The sequence below is a fragment of the Polypterus senegalus genome, chromosome 3 (assembly GCF_016835505.1).
Source record: "Polypterus senegalus isolate Bchr_013 chromosome 3, ASM1683550v1, whole genome shotgun sequence".
NCBI classification, from domain to species: domain Eukaryota; kingdom Metazoa; phylum Chordata; class Cladistia; order Polypteriformes; family Polypteridae; genus Polypterus; species Polypterus senegalus.
The window spans coordinates 294,891,784-294,912,394 of record NC_053156.1 but is presented as its reverse complement, the minus strand read 5'-3'; the positions used below and the strand labels follow the sequence as shown (position 1 = coordinate 294,912,394).

At 40.2% G+C, this 20,611-nt stretch overlaps 1 protein-coding gene across 2 annotated transcripts in view; it reads left to right on the top strand.

Annotated features, from left to right (window-relative positions):
* ccm2 (CCM2 scaffold protein) overlaps positions 1-20,611 on the top strand; it is a 136,241-nt gene that overhangs the window by 73,194 nt on the left and 42,436 nt on the right. For both annotated transcript variants that reach the window (XM_039749457.1, XM_039749458.1), the window contains exons 2-4: positions 4,183-4,359; positions 14,989-15,072; positions 16,425-16,608. In XM_039749457.1, the coding sequence (XP_039605391.1) occupies positions 4,183-4,359; positions 14,989-15,072; positions 16,425-16,608 (445 nt within the window). The remainder of the gene's footprint in view (positions 1-4,182; positions 4,360-14,988; positions 15,073-16,424; positions 16,609-20,611) is intronic.

Here is a 20,611-nt window from a genome sequence, read left to right as displayed (position 1 = left end):
GCAGGTGATGGGTGTAACAGAACAAGATGCAGAGGACAGAAAGATATGGAAGAAGATGATCTGCTGTGGCAACCCCTAACCGGGAGCAACTGAAAGAAGAAGAAGAATACTTAACAGTTACAGAGACTCAGACTTGCCAAGGTCTACCCTTTGATTGCTTTAGTTGAAATATAAGCAACAAAGTAGAGCATGTAGGGTGCAGGAAGCAGTGACATTTCATATATACCAATATAGGATTTAATGAAACAGTTCTCTTTAGTCTTTGTACTCATGGTGGAATATATAAATTTAAATTCTAATATAAAAGACAGTGTCCACATACAATGAAGACACAATTATGTGAATATGCTGAAAATTACCGGAAGGGCGGATTACTGCACATAAAAATTGAAGAGATGTTTACTTGGAACCAGTTGTTGATGACTTTTTAAATGTCGCAGATGGCACACTTTCACTTTCAGGTTTCATTTCCTCAGACACAAGTGGAATGTCATTCTTAATTTAAAAGCCAAAGGAAATGTTAATAGTATTAAAAAAAAAAAAAAAGGCAGCAGTATCGCACTTCTAGTACATAGTGTGGAAAAGCCAAAATATGGAGGAGCACACAGTAATGAGCAAAATGAATGCATTCAGTACTCCCACTTTGTAGGTGCCGCTGTATCTCCATTGACCTTCCTTTTAAGCGTGCAGGTTGTTGGAGACCTGATAGCCAACTAGTGAGCCATGTTAGTAAACTGATACTGACCAGACAGTGTAATCTCAAGTCTTTTGTTGGTGTGATGTGATGTGATGCTCTTCTGAGTCGGTCTTTCTTTCATTTGGTTTCATACACTACTAGGCTGTGGCTGCTGAGTACCGTCTGAATTCTGATGGCTTCCACTTGAGATTGTAAAGCTACCTCTCCTTTCTTCATTTTTATTTTAACAGTCCAGCCAGACATTTAGCACTTGGAGGCTACGGTGGTTTCTTAACACCAAAATCAGTTTCTTCTGGTGTACTGCAGGTTTAAAGTCTTGGGATTCTTGTTTTTTGTTTCACACTTTTTATTTATTTGTTTGCCTTTTTAGGTGAGTCCTAATATAATGTAGAAAAAAAAAACACTTGTTGTAATTGTTGTTTCTGTCTGTCTGCATAAAAAAAAAAATCATTGGACTGATTTTATTGAAATTTGGGACAGCTATTTTTCAAGGAAGTCTGTCAGAAAAGTTCAGTTTCCAAGGAGATACAGTGGGTATAGAAAAGAACCCCCAAAATAATCCCATTTTTAAATGAAAACACACAAACCAATATTTTTTCCAATTTTACTTACTCAGTGCAATCTATAACACCCAAGTGAAAGATATCACAGCTACAGTTCAGAAGAATTTTAAAAAATCATAAACAAGAAATCCTGAGATGAATAAAGGAAACCCTAAACTCCATCAGATGTCAGTGCCCACCATTTCCATTACGGTTACTGGCCTCCTTCCACCTGTGATCAGTTGTAATGAGTGTGATTAGTGAAGCTGTTCATGGAGCATTCATTCCCTTACTTGGTAGAGCCTGACACCAAATAACTGACTATGGGTGACCAGCCACTTTCAAAAGATCTCGGGGGTAGAGTTGTGGACAAACATAAGGCAGGAGACAAAAAGGAGACAAAAAGATCTCAAAGGAGCACAGTAAAGTTCATCATTAAGAAGTGGCGAGTGTCTGGTATTACTAGGACCCTCCCTGGATCCTCCAAACTGGATGGAAGAGCAAGGAGGAAACTGGTAAGAGAGGCTACCAGGAGGCCAATGGCCACTTTGAAGGAGTTACAGGATTTGATGGCAAAGAGTGGTCATTGTGTGCAGGTGACAACAATTTGACAAGCGCGCCACAATTGTGGCTTGTTCGGGAGGGTCGCAAGGAAAAAGCCACTTCTCAAGAAAGGCCACATTAAGGCTCGTTTGAGCTTTTCCAGAATGCACCTTGAAGATTCTGATGCCAAGTGGGAAAAAGGTCTTATGGTCAGAGGAGACCAAAATCAAACTATTTGGTCTCAGTACCAAACGGTACAGCAATGCAGCTCACCATCCACATCACACCACACCTACAGCAAAATTGACCTCACAGTGGCTGAAGGAGAAAAAGTGAATGTCCTCGTGTGGCCCAGTCAGAGTCCAGACCTAAATCACACTGAAAATCTGTGGAAAGATTTGAAGATAGCAGACCACCAACGCTCACCATCCAATGTGACCGAACTTGAACAGTTAAACTGTAAAGAAGAGTGGGGGAGCAAATATTACTCAATCTGCAAAGATGTGCAAAGCTGATAGAGAAGAATCCCAAAACACTCAAGGCTGTCATTAAAGCAAAAAGGGGGTCAACAAAATGACATTGACATGGGGGTGTTGGGGGATATTTATTAATCTCAGTAGGTCTTGTTTTTGATTTTTTTTTTATATAATTTTTGCAAACTGTAGCTGTGATATCGTTCACTTGGATGTTAGAGATTACACTGAGTAAGTAAAGCTGGGAAGAAATATTGGTTTGTGTGTTTTCATTTAAGGCTGTAAAGCAAAAAAAAAGGAAAAGGGGATTTTTTTCTATACCCACTGTATCCTGAAAAGTATATGCTGTACACTTTTTTGAAGTGTCTGTAATACCTTAGATCAGGCCCTGCAAAAATGCATCTATTAGACATTTACTTTTATGTAGGAAAACCTTGGTAAAGGCTTCTTTGGGTCTTGGTAACACTTATAAAACATCAACTGATTGGTTATTCATGTCTGCGCAGTGTGGCGTATTGGTATGATGGTAAATTGACTTGTTAATATGAAGGATTCATTGTACTAAATATGGAATATCAAGAGAAACATGCCACAGTTAAGCCACCTCGGACCACTCCAAAGTGACGTTTTATTAGCCGGTCACATCGCAGTGATGAATAAACACTTTACTGATGCTTTGTAAGTGTAATGAAGACCCACACAAGTGTATGCCAAGTCATGTTACATAATAGTAAACGAGTAATTGATGCATTTTTGCAGTACCTAAACTGAAGTGTTTCTGAAATTTCAACATCTCCCACTGAAAAGCTCTGACAAATTTTCAGCTACATACTGTAGATCACGCTCCTTGTGACCCCATTTGGATTTATGCCTGGTTAAACTCCTGCTACAATGACTGGGCTCAATTGACCAAGGGGGAAGCTCGGACAGTCTTATTCAGCTCACCAAGGGTGGCAACTCTACACCTGGACAATGGTGCTCAATTTAACCAAGGGGCACACCGCCCACCATCTTCCCCTTGGTGAGTTGTGAAGACACTCATATGGGAAAATAGTGGTTGACAACACCAAGCAGGTTTAGAAACACCACTGTATAGCATCAGTATACAGTGGATCCTCGGGTCACAAACATCTCTGGGCACATACAAATCGGGTTACGACCAAAAAGTTTGCCAAACTTTTGCATCTGTTCACGACCACACACTCAGGTGACGAACAGGCCAGTTTCCCTTCCGGTTCGTATGCGCCGCTGATTTCCTCACGTGTTCAGTCTCTCCCTGTACTGTACATTGTTCTCGGTGCATCACACAGAGGGGCTCTCCCTCAAAACTGTAACCTCCTCTCAACCCAGCTTCCTCCTGTGGTATAGCGGGTCCACAGCTCCTGTCAAAAAGGCCAGTTTTATTAAATAATCACTGCTCTCACGGTTTAGCGAGATGCGTTGTGGTGTGTGGCCGAAGCAGTTCCTGAGGAGTTCGTGATGTGGGCGTTTCTCACCTAAGTGCACAGGTCAGAAGCGGTCTGCATCCGAAATTGTTACGAGAGAGAGATCGAGAGAGATTACGAGATCACATGCAGCTGAGCAGGGAGCCTGGGTGTTAGTCTCAGTGTTATTCAATGCTTTTTACATTTAGTTTACTATTACACTGTGCATTATATGGTATAATTAACTATTTTTGTGCTTAAAAATCTTTAAAGAAAATATATTTACATACAGTTTGTACGGTCCGGAACGGATTATTTGTATTTACATACAGTCCTATGGGGGGAAATTACTTCGGGTTACGACCAGAGTTTTGGAATGAATTACGGTCGTGACCCGAGGTCCCACTGTATATTCAGGCACAGTGAGGAAATGACTGGGAGTTAGACCAGATTTCAATTATCTTGGCTAATTTATCCTGTTTTGTGTTCTGTTTTACTTTTAGCCTGGTATTGTTTCGCCCTTCAAGCGAGTTTTTCTAAAAGGAGAAAAAGGGAGGGACAAGAAGGCCCAAGAAAAGGTGACAGAACGAAGGCCTCTACATACCGTCTCCCTGTCTCTCCCAGACCATCGGGTAGATCCTGATATACTGTTGAATGACTACATTGAGAAAGAAGTCAAGGTATATTTGCGTAACATTTTCTGTGCTTGTACCCATTAGTATTAAGCTGTGATGTTAAGTAAACTTTGATTAGCTCTTAATGGCATCTTTATCAAATTCAGTTTTTCTTTTAGAAATGTAAATCTGTAAAAGCTTAATAGAAAGATTAAAAGTTTAATATGCTTAGTGTCCAGCTATTTCCTTACACACTAGCAGCACCTTTGGTGTTATTTTTGATTCTAAGAATGGTGCTTGACTGACTTGTGCTCCAGCTTTATAAATATACTAGCCAACCCGCGGCGTACCATACGCCGCATAATCAGGCCGGTTTTTAAATAATTTTTAAGCACAGGGAGAAAATTTAACATTTGCAAAATCGGTAATGTAATAAATCAGCAAGAAAAGGAACATTGTAACAATGCACGGAACGAACCAACACACAATCGTCTGTGCGGCGTAGCGAGGTGGGATGGGGGTGTGTACAAAGTGCAGGAGCATCTAAGAAGACGCATGTTTGTCGCGGATGCGAATTGCTGTATGTCGCGTGTACAACACTTTGCAATGCTGCACATGGTCGTGCGTCGTAACCGAAAACTCGTTTTTTAAAGACTGCTCACTTCATTGTGTTTTAACCTCAGTTGTAAAGGAATGTTTTAATGATCCCATGGGATACCCCTCGCAAACAGTTTTACACGCTGCATATGGTGATTCACCTCCGCGAGAAACATGCCTCTATTAATAGTCAACGTGTGGGAGAGGGTGTGTACAAAGGGTAGGGACGAAAACAGTGGGAGCGTACGAGTCGCACTTAGTGGCAATTCCACGGTTTGCAGCCTGAATGGGGTCCAACGGCTTACCCACGCCTAGACATACGATCAATCTCATGCATAATTATTTATTGAATGCTAAACACTTCTGGAAAGACACAGGGACACCCCTCGCAAACTGTTCTATACGCCGAATACAGCGATTCACATCTGCGACAAACTGTTTTACAAACTGCATACAGCGAATCACATCCGCGACATGATTTTTCCTAGATGGTCCTGTCGCGTCCACCCTCGAAGCATACACACTGCCTGCTCATGTGCCCAGTCGCAAGCCGCGTCCAGCCTCGTTCTCGAAGCATACACACCGCCTGCTCATGTGTCCGCTCGCAAGAGAAACTCACGGAGAGCCGCCCACCAGCTGCCTGTGTGTGTGCCTCTATCTGTCTCTGGCGCGGCTTTCTCTTGTGCTGCCTCTGTGTGAACCGGTCAGGCATAGAGAAGGTCAGCTGCTGACAGAGCGTCTCGACTGTTGCAGGGCCTGCATTGGTGAAGCAGGTGAGACGGTAATGAAACAGAGGCACAGGGCTTATTGGTTTTTAATGACTGATTCCTTCATTGTGCTTTAACCTCAGTTTTAAAGGATTGTTTTAAGGATCCCATGGGTTCCCCTCGCAAACCGTTTCACACGCTGCATATGGCGATTCACTTCCGCTAGAAACATGCCTCTATGAACAGTCAACGTAGCTCGGAGGTACATGACATTAACCTGACCTGCACTGCATGTGGCCTCTACGACAGAAGAACATAAATGACGCCATTTTTTCTGTGTCGTCGCGTCCGAGTTGGTGGGCGTGGCCCTGCGAGTTGTCGTCGTATCCAATGGTCTTGGAGTTGTTGGGCGTGGCTCCTTCCTGTGTGTGCCATAGGTGTCTCTCTTGTCGGCGGCTTAGTGAATCCACTCTCCTTCCGGCGTGCTTTCCATGGTTGTCTTGCCTTAGTGAATTATATATATAGATACTGTATAGTTGTAAATAGTGGGGGTGGTAATGGTGTTTCAGTAGTTATGACTTCTGTCTCACAGTATCAGGCTACTAGGTTTGAATTCCAGACCGGGCACTGCCTACATAGACTTATGCACCTTCTCTCCATGTCTGTATGTGTTAGATTCTTTAATTATTTAAAGGACTTTAATTTGTTCTAAGAGGAAATTTAGCTTTTACAGAAGTTGAAGAAATATAGAAATACAACAAACAACAACCTCCCTCCTCTCACAAACACACACAAGTATTACAAAAAAGGAAAAAAAAATTCTATTTTGTTTAAAAATTAGAGATCACCCCCATGATTCATTATAAAGGCATGTTGTCGTAGGTATAAAGGAGCCACATATTTCCTGACAGACTTGAATAATTCGCTGTCTGAGCTTACTTGATGATGACTTGTCATAAAGAGGATGTTCAACATCGTTCATAATGGCACTCAGTTTTGCCTTCATACTCTCCCCCGCTACTACCTCCATTGGTTCAACAGCACATTTGTTAACTAACCCTGCAATCCTAATTGTCTTTTTGATTTAGTGAAGTGATGTTACTGGCCCAGCACACTGCAGTGGTCAGCATAGTTATAGGCCATGTAAAGGATTTCATTGTCCAAATTAAAGGACCGCAGTATCCTAAGGGAAAAAAAAAGATTCTGCTTTGTCCTTTGTTATATAGTCCCTCTGTGTTACTAGACCGGTCCGGCTTGTCATTGATGTCGACCCCCAAGTATCTGTAGCAATGCACAGCCTCCACATCCATTCCCTATAGTGACAGGGCATAGGGGCTGTTTGGTGAAGTGAAAGGCAGTTACCAATTCCTTGGTTATGCTGATGTTGACTTTCAGGCAATTCTCTTTGCAGCCAGAAATAAAGTTCTCCACCTGACTCCGATCATCTGTTCTTGTCAAAATGAATGCTCCATTAGTGCTTGTGAAGTTATTTGCCATTATTTTCAATGACATTATTCACACATAAGCAATTTGAGCAACGATCAGTTTAGAAAACTTCTGCATGCAGCAGTTTTTCCAGCTGAAGACATGTTTCCATTGAAATCGATGGTATCGCTGATAAAATGCTGCCTAAAAAACAGTCGCATTTTTACAGGAAGTCAATGCCAGAAGTTAAGCAGCTCGTCAAAACTAAGAAAAAATATTCCCGTGCCTTCGACATATGTATTTTGGTTGTACTGAGGAAGAAGTATGCATGCAGCTTGCAGTGAAGTGACAAGAACTAAACACGAGTTATAGATAGAAATGTAGTTTAGTATAGATGTTTTGATAAAACAGAGTGGTAGCACATGTTCATATTGGTGTTAGTATTTGTGCTTAACTGCGGATGACTATCTGTTTGAACAGTGAATACTAGAAATGTGTCCGTAACACTTCCAAATTAAGTAAATAACTCCATCCATTATCCAACCCGCTATATCCTAACACAGGGTCACATGGGTCTGCTCGAGCCAATCCCAGCCAACAGAGGGCGCAAGGCAGGAACAAATCTTGCAGGACACACACACACACACACCAAGCACAAACCAAGCACACACTAGGGACAATTTTAAGATCATCAATACACCTAACCTGCATGTCTTTGGACTGTGGGAGGAAACCAGAGCACCCGTAGGAAACCCACAAAGACATGGGGAGAATGTGCAAACTCCACACAGGGAGGACCTGGGAAGCGAACCCGGGTCTCCTAACTGCGAGGCAGCAGCTCTACCACTGTGCCACCATAGTCCATAGTAAATAACACCCATCCACTTTTTCTGTTCCCGGCCTGTGCCCCTGGGTATGAACATTGGACACAGTCCATACAGATAACACAGTTTCATAACATCTATATCACATAACAGAATTAAAGCTAAACCAATACGTTACTTATTGGTCTCTCATACTGGCTTGCGCTGAGCACACTCTTTTCTGACTGGCTGTACGATTGAGCCCTATGGACTGGCCTACCATCCCAAACGTTTGTGTCTTGCCTTACACCGGTGTGCTGCTGCGATAATTACTAGCACTGTGTGATCCTAAACTGGGCCAATTTAAATTTTCCCCATCTGCAAGTGCAGATTTAAATGTACATGACTCTGTCTGTTAATTTCTTTTCACTTGATTACACGCTATGCATGTGCTTAGCATTTCCGTCAATAGCTGTGACAAGTGTTGCACAGACAACAGCAGGCTATATTATAATAGTGGTGGGAATAACCTTATGTACATATAAAGACACTCGCACATACAGTATTACTTGATATTTTTCAGTAAGCTTCCTGAGCTACTCATACAGCGTCCAAAGTTGTCATCACGAATCCCTTTGTTGCAGAACTCAATATCTGGGCTCACGATGTTGAGGACACCTCCTGTTCAGTAGTGTGATCGCCAGGATTTAAAGTCACAGAAGACCTTTAGGAGACAAAAGAGTCACCTTACAACCCACAACATGATAAAAGGAAATGTCAATCATATTTTCTCTGCAAAGTGCTTCTGAACCAGCCCCAGAGACTGAATGTACAGTGCTGACAATCACAATGTGCAAAACAGTACTTGAAATGTGTACACATAAGTGCCAGTACCTTATTTGTGTATTAAAATGTGAAGAGAAAGGAGTGCAAAGAACGTCTTCATTAGAAATTTAGTCACCACTAGAACGACATTTCTCGTTTAATGTTTCAAGTACCGTGAATGAAGAATGTGAGAAGGGGGTCATTTTTCAACACTGTCTGGAGCAGAATGTATAACCAAGATGAGAACCGGTATGCATCTAAGAGTGCTGATAGTCAACAGCAAAAAACAGTGCCTTTTAAGCATTGACCCTTGCCGAAGTTCCTCTTCATTTTAAAAATGTGATCACGTTTCCTTTTTTGTTTTTCCCTGTCCAAGACACACACCTCCCTGTCTTCAGTCATCTGTCCACCCTGTTGGTTACTGGTGCTATTCGTGTCCATTACTTCTGTTGCATCTTTCATTTACATAAATTACACTGTCAGGGTAGCCAAGAGTGTGGAAGTTAACAAGATATTAATAAATATCGACAGATAAAGATTTGTCTCAGCTAATTTTGGTTTTTCTAGAACGTCACCAAATTTCAATCAAATTCAATGCAGTGGTTCCTAGACTCGGTCCTGGGGATCCCCTCTGGCTGCAGGATTTTGTTCCAACCAGATTCAGAGTCGATGATAATAATTGATAACAACTGATCTCATTTAATTAACTGGTCTTTTTTACTCTTCTCTTATTCTGCATTCAGAAAAAATAACATTTTACTTTTACATTTATAAGATATTTAGAAATATTTCTATTTTTTTCTAAAGCTAGAACTGTTTAACTCTCTTGTTTTTTTTTCCTGTTGTTTTTCCCCTTTTCCTGTGTAGTTTGTTCCCTTCATTTAACCCTAATAGTGACAAATAACCAGCATAGCAGAGCCCCAGGATGATGAAAGCTGCAACGTCTTCAGTGTCAGACCTGCTAATTAGTAAAGAATCAATTTAATAACCAGAACACCTGGAAAAGCAGAATGAAAATTAAGTTGAAAATACTGTTAACGACTTTAAAAAAAAAAAAAATACATATTCCCCATGTAACTGCTTATTACATTGCCTCATTGGTAAATACATGTTCAGGTTTTGTCCCTACTGCCCTCAAAACTGCTGCAGTTAGCCCAATCCTTAAAAAAAAAAAAAAAACCTGACCTGGATCCTTCCTTTCTCTCCAGTTACAGGCCTATCTGTAATCTCCCTTTTTTGGCTAAGGTGATGGAACACGTGGTCGCTACACAACTGCATGCTTTTCTTCTAGACAATACACTCTATGAGCATTTTCAGTCTGGCTTTCGTACACAGCACAGCACTCCTACAGCTCTTCTCAGAGTATTCAGTGATCTTCTCCGGTCTGCAGACTATGGTTCACTTCATATTCTCCTCCTTCTTGACTTAAGTACAGCATTTGACACTGTGTTAATCATGAAATCCTCCTGTCATGTCTCTTTGCTGTAGGCATCTCTGACTTAGCCCTTCAATGGCTCACATCATATCTTTCTAATAGGCAACAGTTTGTCACACTTGGCCGACATAAATCCTCCACCTCACCTGTGTCGCATGGTGTCCCTTAGGGTTCATTCCTTGGGGCATTACTCTTTCTACTTTATATCCTTCCTTTGGGTCAGATTATTCACAGACATGGTCTTAAAATCCACTGTTATGCAGACGATATACAGTTATATCTTAGTACAGACTCGCCTCCCAGCACACTCACCGACTGCATCACTGATCTTCAGCTATGGATAGAAAATAACTTTGTCAAACTTAATGACAGTTAAACTGAAGTGTTACTGGTAGGTCCGAAATCCCAACTTTCTAAGGTATCCAATTCCTCTATTTCTGTTGCTGGTACACTTGTCAAAACTGCTCCTTTTGTCACAAATCTTGCTGTTTTGTTTGATTCATCACTTAACTTTGAGCAACACATTAGGTCTCTTTCCAAAATTTCATTGTATCATCTCCGTAACATTGCCCGTCTCCGTCCATTTCTGTCCTTTAGTGATGTTGAAACTCTCGTTCATTGTTTCATGATGTCTCCTATTGATTACTGTAATTGCCAAAATCTATACAGAAGCTGCAGTACTCCGCAGCTAGAGTCCTCACCTACACAAAGAGTTTTGCTCACATCTCCCCTGTTCTCTCCCAGCGTCACTGGTTACCGGTTCCATCAAGGATTAAATTCAAGATTCTGCTTCTCACTTTCAAAGCCCTACATAACCTTGCCCTCCTCTACCTTACTCAGCTACTAGCTCATTATACTGCTTGTCTCTCTCTTTTTTTTTTTTGTTAACACTCTGTATGTAACGCAACCTTGGGTTTGTGAAAGATGCTCAATAAATGTAACTTAAGTCGGGGAGCATGCACTGTTACAGTGCGTTACCGCACCCACCACACGACGAAGCAATTTGGGATCCCGGTTTGCAACCCCCCCAGTCAGACACGTAATCCAGTCCCACCCTCCGGAAATGACCCTCTATCTGCCACAGCCAGGTGTTATGTGGGTGACCCCTTGGCCTGGTCCAGCCACTCGGGTCTCCAATAATGAGGATCTTACAAGCTGGATCACCCTCGGGGTAATGCACCACATGGCCGTAGATGCTCCCTCACAGTGCAGGTTATGTGCCTCATTCAGGACTCCATGAGCAACACAAAGTCACACCAACGGTACCCAAGGATTTTCGGAGACACACATGAAGGAGTCAAGTCTTCGTCTCAGGTCACTGGATAGCGTCCATGTCTCGCAACCATATAGCAAGACAGGAAGCCCCAGGACTCTAAAGACTTGGACCTTTGTCCTTTTGCATAGATATTGGGAGCACCACACACCCCTTTCCAGTGACCTCATGACCCCTCCCATGCTCTCCCAATCCGTCTAGTGACTTCATAGGAAGAGTCACCAGAGACATGAATGTCACTGCTGAGGTAAGTAAACCCCTCAACAAGGTCAACACTCTATCTGCAAACAAACGCACTGCTGATGGCCGTGCCCAAGAGGTCATTAAAGGCCTGGATCGTTGTTTTTATCCATAATAAGTATTATTATTATTTATTATTAATGAAAATCTACCAACCTTAGTTTGTAATTTCTACATTGGCTCCAAAACACAGAAACTGGGAAACTAAGAGTCCAGTGAAAAATGGAAGTAGGTTGAAACAAAAACCTGTAGCCACAGAGTTTGGGAAGCACGGATTTAATGCATCCATGAGATTTTGGGGTATTTTGTGTTTTTGTTTGTTACCCCTATGTATTGATATATACAAAATGTCCTTTCTTAGCGGATGCCTACTGACCTCCTGCCAAGTTTCAGTTTTTAACTACACTTGAAATTGGTGTGTTGTTTAGCGAGTGACTGAATAAGTGAGCCAACTCTGCATTTATATACACATATGAACAGTAAATACGAATAAAAAAAAGCAGTGAAACCAAGTAAAAATTGACATTGAAAATGTCATTAGCCAAAGCACATAATGAAATGGTTTAAGCATTGAACTTGTCTTAAAAAAAAAAAAGAGGCTACTTATTTTTTTTTTTTTTTGCTGCTTACAGCAAATCTAAGAACGGATAACTGCATTTATGAGCATCTATGATTAACTTACCCTTTGATTTTTTTTCATATGTTTTTCTGTAGTTCGTGTTTGAGGATTGTTCATTTCCAAGGAAATGCTTCATTTTCCTGTGTTTTATGTTTTGCCATTTCTGCTGTTACTAAAAGGCCACCAAATGGTAGGAGTGGAGTCAGCCTAATAGTGGAATAAAAAAAATCTTAATGGATTCTGTGAAATAATAGCTACAAATGACAATTTTGATAATGACTGATATATTTCGAAAGTTTAAAAAAAAAACAAAAAAAAAAACTTTAGTTCATGTACTTTGCTGCTTTCTTTTTCAGTTGTGCATAATTACCATTTTTTTAAATCCCATAAAAGCATTCCTTATTCATGACTCATCAAAGGTAGTGTACACCTGTGTCCTACCTACTAAGTATAGCATGTGATTAAATGTGCTTTTTCAGCAGCTGCTATTATACCATATAAAATCTTGCTGAATTTGAGAAAAGTTAGTTGTATTTCTTCCTCCAGCCTTGATCTTGGTATTTTCAAATTGTTTTATTTTTGATTGGATATTTTTATGTTGTAATATTAGACATATGTAAATGAAAGACCTGTGTGTGTGTGTGTGTGTGTGTGTGTGTATGTGTGTGTATGGAGCAGTCCGCTCTGCTCACATTCAGCCACAGCCACTAGATGGCGCATGCATGCACTTTTACATTTTTTTGGTACTTGCTCCAGAAGACGTGTGCAGTAAACGCCAAGCAACAACGTCATGCTAATGGCACAGATAAAGAGACCCAACGTAGAAACAAAGCAATCGCTGCAACTCAACAATGTGCAAGTGAAATACCTCAGCAACGGAGGGCAAGGCCTGAGGTTTTCACAAAAACATTGTTTATCTGGAGGTATTTTCTCAAGACAAAGATTAATAGGACTCATGTCAGCAATACAGCCAAAATATGGTATCAGCAGTGTCTTCTTACAAAAGCCAATGTGGCAGCAAGCACAAGGTGGGTCCACATCCTCTGCACTGAGTAATTGTTAAGAATTAACTGATGCCACTCCAAGTTCATGAATATAGTAAAACTGCTAGGGCAATTTTTGTATTTCCAGAAGACCACACGCAACTAGTATTTACAGTACATAGTGGATGTATGCGCGTGTGTCTGTGTGATCTTATTTATGTTGAGGCAATAAATGCTTAATACAGAGAGCCATTGAAACACAATAGAACATAATAATGTTCTAGACATTGCCAAAACCAGCCACAGTAGGTTATGATTGCAGCTGTGTTTGTTCAAAATTGCCAAAGTTCTGCAGCTTATAGTGTGCTTCATAAGACAGTTCTAGCAATAGCATGAGGCATTCATAAATAATTACACAGACCAAATATCTTTTATTTTAAAAGTTTTAGTAAAATTTAAAGCAAAATGGTTCGCACAAAAATAGAGAAAAATTGTTCCTTAAAAAAAAAAAAAAAGTTATTGTTTTAGAAAAGTTCTGTTAAAGAAAGAAAGCTTCATTTTATGTTAATTTACAGGGGGTAAAAAACTTTATTATATTCTAAGTACTGAAGATTGACTCTTACAATGATTATTATTTCATAGGGTCTCGTGTTTTCTCATCAGCGCTGTTCCACGTGGCTAATTCTTATGCATTAGGCCTTTTTTAAAATAATTGAGGACCCACTAGCAGCTTTTGCACACCACCCCTTGGTAAAATAAGTGAGACTGGGAGGGGTCCCCTTTGGTGAATCAAGGTCACTTTCAAATTTTCTTAAGCATTAGGTGCTGCACTGCTTATCAATTAGGCGACCCATTTGTGAAACAAAAACAATAAACTGCAAGCCTGGTCTCAATCCAGTGGTTAAGAAACACTGGCTTTGGCATCCCACCATGTTACCTACTCAGAAACCAATGACAGCAACCCACAACCCACCACTGGTGAAATCTTTTGGTTGAGTAACACAGTCTCACACGGACCCTGCGTGCGAATGCAGAGACTTGAAAAGGATTTTGTGCTCCTCTCTACCCACAGTTACAGTAGATATAAAGGTAGATAGAACTTTATTTGTCCCCAGGGGGAAATTTGGCTTCTTACAAAAGCTCTTTAAGTAAATATATACATACATAAATAAATAGATAAGTACGTAAATAAGTAAATGTACACACACACACACTTTGGTCTGAAGAAACAATGGAATGACTATAAAGGAAGAACAGTTCTGACTTGGCTGTCACAGTTACAGTGAGGTATTATGCAGACAAAGGATCCCCTATAGTATTTCCACACTTCTGCTGAATAATTTGTTGGCTGAAAGTACTCAGTATTAGTGTGTCAGAGAGAGGATGTGCAGCATTATTCATATGTGTACTTGTGCACCACACCAGACCCACAGCGCCTCAGTTGCAATGACCTCTGTACTTTGTAGCTTAAACATGGCCAGTTTGACATACAGTCAGATACGTGTGTGTATATGTTTACTGTGCCACTGGTCTTTATTTGAGAAGTGAAAGTCCAAAAATTAAAACAGCCCCAGATTGCCCACCAGTGACGTTTTTATTTCAAATTTAAAAGGTAAAGCATAACATCTTAGCTGGGGGGAGGGGGAGAGTCTATTCCAGTCGCAGTCTTTGTATTTCTCTTTTTAATTGGGATTTGTTGTGTTTTGTGAGGTTTTTACCAAGTTATCATGGCAATATAACTAATGCACTCTTTTCTCTTTTTATTTTTTATTTATTTTATTTTTTTAGTATTTAGGGCAGCTTACCTCAGTACCAGGGTACTTGAATCCATCCAGCCGGACTGAAGTATTGCACTTAATTGATACTGCACGGGTAAGCCTTTGTTTGTTGTATATACTCTGCTTATGTATGCAGAACTCTTCAATTCACTTCTTACCTTTTCACGTGATGAATTCATAAGTTAAGTGTTAAGTAGCAAATCTACCATGCCAAGTGATATGTAATTAATGTATTCCGTTCTCTGTTTAGGTAAATAGATAAGACAGATAAAATGCCCAAGTTGAAATTAAAACTTCACAGGAGCTCAAGAAAAATATTGATATTATAATAAACATCACCCCAAACACAAACAAGAACTTCTTGCTAGATATTGCCATGTGATAACTAGGCTTGTGGGTGGGAGTGAGATGGATCAGGTTATAGTCAGATCTACACATTTGTAACGCCGGTTTACGTTTAAAAGCATTTAATGTTTAAATAAAGCATGCCCAGCTTCATATGTCCATGAATGGGACATACTGCTGCAAGGTGCGAATTGTTCTTACCTGGTTGTAGTCAAGACAATTCCAAGGTCAGAATGATTCATCATTAGAGTGTTGGTAACAGAGTTTATCATTTCTCTTGAGGAGTTTCCATGTGCAATAGGAGGAATATAAACAGTCAGAGTGATGTCATTTGTCTCCCAGAGCACAGTTTCTAGTGTCTTTTGAATTTGTACGGACGTCCGTAATAGAGTATGAGTAATCAAAACAGAAATTATATGGACTAACACTATGCTTGTAAGTTATATGAGCACAGTTCCTCTGCTCATGATACAATCGTTTGTCAGAACGTTTATTTCAACAAATCGTCAATGTAATATCATCACCTGACCTGTGTTGACATCTTCCTGTAAAACTTTTAATACTGTTTAAAAGCTCTGAAGAAATATAGACAGTTCACAAGAGAATATGGTCTTTTGTTTTATTCTCCTTAACTCATTTAATTGGATTGATGGATTTCCTGCCTGGTGGCCAAATGTTGCTCTCTAAAGCACTGGGGTGAAGTATCCACCACTGATGCTCTGTGTGACCCTGTGTGTATCACTTAAAATGTTAAGACTGACAGTTATTTATATATGGCACTTAATTTCAAATTATTACAGTTATTTGATTTAAAAATAGATTTGGATAAAGTGTTCAGCAAGATATTGTTTAATGCATATTGTCCTTAGTAGAATGTATTTAAAGTGGATTCACTTTTAATCTAAATAGTTGCAAGAAACCTAAGTTGAAGATGTGATTTATTTATTTTTGTTTTCCCTGATGATTACATTTTGCATTGCTCTACTGTCCACCATCACTTGGTGCTGTACATACGCAGCACTGGACAGTTGTTTCCATATTTCCGGTGGAGCAGTACCTGGTTAAATGCCCCCTACTCATTTGTTTTTCCCCTTCTTTTAGAAGGCTCACCAGCTCCCAGGCCTGCTGACTCCAGAGCATGATGCTGTGGTCAGCCTTTCTGCGTACAATATCAAACTTGTTTGGAGGGATGGGGAGGACATCATTCTCAGGGTGCCTATTCATGACATTGCAGCTGTGTCATATATTCGGGATGATTCTTTACATCTTGTAGTGCTCAAGACAGGTAAGTTGTTCATCAGTCTGCTTTATTTAATCGTTTTAAACACAGAATTTTTAAAACCTTATGTTTCATGATAGTATGGATAGTTATTTAAATGACCTTAATTTCATATTGTTGGTTAATTGAATGTTGAGAGTGATAGTTAATTAATCTGTCACTAACTTTCTGAAGAAGTTGTTAATAGTTTATAAATGCATCATTAGTAAATTAAGGCATATCAAGAAGAAGAAGAAGAAATTGTTAATAGTTTATAAATGCATCATTAGTCAATTAAGGCATATCAAGAAGAAGAAGAAGAAATTGTTAATAGTTTATAAATGCATCATTAGTCAATTAAGGCATATCACGAAAGCAGATATGATATTGTTTATATATGCTTTTTTTCAATGAAAATAATTTTGCTTGAAGCATAATGTGTCTGCATTTATGTAAGGAACTAACTTTGATATTATAGGCTTACTGGCTAAAAAGTAATTTTGAGAGACTTGCCCTAAAGAGTTTATTTTTTTGTTAAGGAACAAAACATAGTAAAAATGAATTTGTTAAATGAAAACAACACAGGAAAAACTTTCATTGAAACTTAGACCTAATAATTAATGAACACTGAGTAGCCTACAAGGTAATGGTAAGAGAGACTAAATATTGTGGTTGGTTTAGAGCATAAATATGTATAAAGTTGAAGTGGAAAGAATAAGTTCTAGTATGTACAATTGTGGCCAAACATTTTGAGAATGAGAGTGTTGGTTTTCACAAAGTTTTCAGCTTCAGTGTTTTTAGATTGTTTTGTCAGATGTTTCTATGGTACATTGAAGTAGAATTACAAGCATTTCATAAGTTTCAAAGGCTTTTATTGACAATTACATTAAGTTTATGCAAAGAGTCAGTATTTGCAGTATCGGCCCTTCTTTCTTTTTCAAGACCTCTGCAAATCCGGACTGATGGTAGCTGCCCATTCTTACGTAATCAATGCTTGGAGTTTGCCAGAATTTAGGGGTTTGTGTTTTTCCACCCGTCTCTTGACCACAAGTTCACAGTGGGGAGTTTCCTGGCCATAGACCCCAAAATTTTGATGCTTTGTTCCCCGAGCCACTTAGTTCTCATTTTTGCCTAATGGCCTGGTGCTCCATCCTGCTGGAAAAGGCATTGTGGGTCAAACTGTTCTTGGATGGTTGGGAGAAGTTGCTCTTGGAGGATGTTTTGGTACCATTCTTTATAGGGGTTAGTCCATTTATCATACAAGACCTTTGCATAGGTGAAATTCCAAAGCAGAAATTTTAATGGCTTAGGTCAAGCTAACCTGGACTTAGATGAAAGAGCAGTCTAGCTGGATGGAACGAGACAAGGTCTGCTGGAATAAGAACTGGTATGAAGTAGGTGTCCTCTCATCCCATTGGCCATGAGTTGTGGTTGAGTAGGATTAGTTGCTGAATCCAAATAGTCACTGTCATCATGACACTTCATGGGTCCCTGAGGTGTGACAGGAAACAAAAGCATCAACCTTATTTTCCATCTTGTAAACATCACCTCTCTCTCAGCAACCATACTGAGACAGGCAGGCTGCTTGGTACTATGCACACAATGAGCTAACTAAGAAGAGAATTGAGAATAATTACAAGTTTATGTACTGCCCTTATGCACAGCTTTCCAAAACCATACAACCTATTTGCTGTTATAAGGCACTAGTTATAATAAAACAAATTATATATATATATAAAATATATAAATAAATGTGCAAGTTATTCTCTTCTGCATGTTCTGGTACTCTGTCTTGTTGTCTGAGGTCATAGATATAGAAGGTAATTTAACATATGTAGCAGGGATTTTGGGCATCCGGTGTAAAATTTTGCCAAACCAATATGTGGATAACAATACAATTTTCCATACTGAATCGGTCGAGCCCTGGGTTAACAATGGCAGCCAACAGGGTGCTGGCAGAAATTGGGCTACTGTTAGCCGAAGGAGAAGAAGAGGGGGAGATGTGTCCGGAGGCAGGAGGAAAGAGGAGGAAGGTAAAGAGAGTGGAATTGAGGGTAGAAACTTTGAATGTTGGCAGTATGACTGGTAAGGGGAGGAAGTTGGCAGATATGTTGGAGAGAAGGAAGGTTGATATATTGTGCGTGCAAGAGACTAAATGGAAGGGGAGTAAGGCCAGGTGGATCAGAGGGGGATTCAAATTGTTCTATTTTGGTGTGGATGGGAGGAGAAATGGGTTAGGAGTTATTCTGAAGGAACAGCACGTCAAGAGTGTTTTGGAGGTGAAAAGAGTGTCAGACAGAGTAATGATTATGAAGATGAAAATTGGAGGTGTGATGATGAATAATGTTAGTGCATATGCACCGCAAGTTTGGGGGTGCAGTGGGTAAGAGAAGATTTTTGTAGTGAGTTGGATGAAGTGATGAATAGTGTACCCAAGGGAAGAAAGTGGTGATGGGCATGTTGGTGAAGGGAACAGTGGAGATTGGGAGGTGATGGGTAGGTATGGTGTCAAGGAGAGGAATGAAGGTGGTCAGAGGATACCACTGGGTGGTAGTGAAGAGTTACCAGACAGCTGGGAAACTACAGCAGATGTAGTAAGGGTGATGGCAAGAAGGGTGCTTGGCGTGACATCTGGACAGAGGATGGAGGAAAAGGAAACCTGGTGGTGGAATGAGGAAATACAGGAGAGTATACAGAGGAAGAGGATGACAAAGAAGAAGTGGGATAGTCGGAGAGATGCAGAAAGTAGACAAGATTACAAGGAGCTAAGGTTCAAGGTGAAGAGAGAGGTGGCTAAGGAAAAGGCATGTAATGAGTTGTATGAGAGGTTGGACACTAAGGAGGGAGAAAAGGACCTTTACTGATTGGCTAGACAGAGGGACTGAGCTGGGAAAGATTTGCAGCAGGTTAGGGTGATAAAGATGGAAACGTACTCACGAGCGAGGAGAGTGTGTTGAGCAGATGGAAAGAGTCCTTTGAGAGGCTGATGAATGAGGAGAGAGAAGAGGTTGGATGATGTGGAGATATTGAATGAGGAAGTGTAACGGATTAGCAAGGAGGAAGTAAGGACAGCTATGAAGAGGATGAAATATGGAAAGGCTTTTGGTCCAGATGACATACCTGTGGAAGCATGGAAATGTCTAGGAGAGATGGCAGAGTTTTTAACCAGATTGTTTAATGGAATCTTGGAAAGTGAGAGGATGCCTGAGGAGTGGAGAAGAAGTGTACTGTTGCTGATATTTAAGAATAAGGGGGATGTGCAGGGCTAAAGAAACTACAGGGGAATAAAATTGATGAGCCACAGCATGAAGTTATTGGAAAGAGTAGTGGAAGCTCAGTTAAGAAGTGAGGTGTTGATTAGTGAGCAGCAGTATGGTTTCATGCCAAGAATGAGCATCACAGATGCAATGTTTGCTCTGAGGATGTTGATGGAGAAGTTTAGAGAAGACCAGAAGGAGTTGCATTGTGTCTTTGTTGACCTGGAGAAAGCATGAGACAGGATGACTGAGAGGTGCTGTGGTATTGTATGAGGAAGTCGGGTGTGGCAGAGAAGTACGTAAAAGTTGTACAGGATATGTACGAGGGGAGTGTGACAGTGGTGAGGTCTGCGGTAGGAGTGATGGAGGTGGTATTACATCAACAATATTTATTTATATAACATATTTTCATACAAAAAGTAGCTCAAAGTGCTTTACATAATGAAGCAAAGAAAAATAAAAGACAAAATAAGAAATTAAAATAAGACAACATTAGTTAACATAGAAAAGGAGTAAGGTCCGATGGCCAGGGTGGACAGAAAAAACAGAAAAAAAAAACAACACCAGACGGCTAGAGAGAAAAAAAAAATCTGCAGGGGTTCCAAGCCACGGGACCGCCCGGTCCCCTCTTGGCATTCTACCTAACATAAATGAAATAGTCCTCTTTTTAGTTAGAGTTCTCACGGAGTCACTTGATGTTGATGGTCATACAGACTTCTGGCTTTTAATCCATCCATCATTGTTGGAACATCACCACCAAAAGGATATCGGAA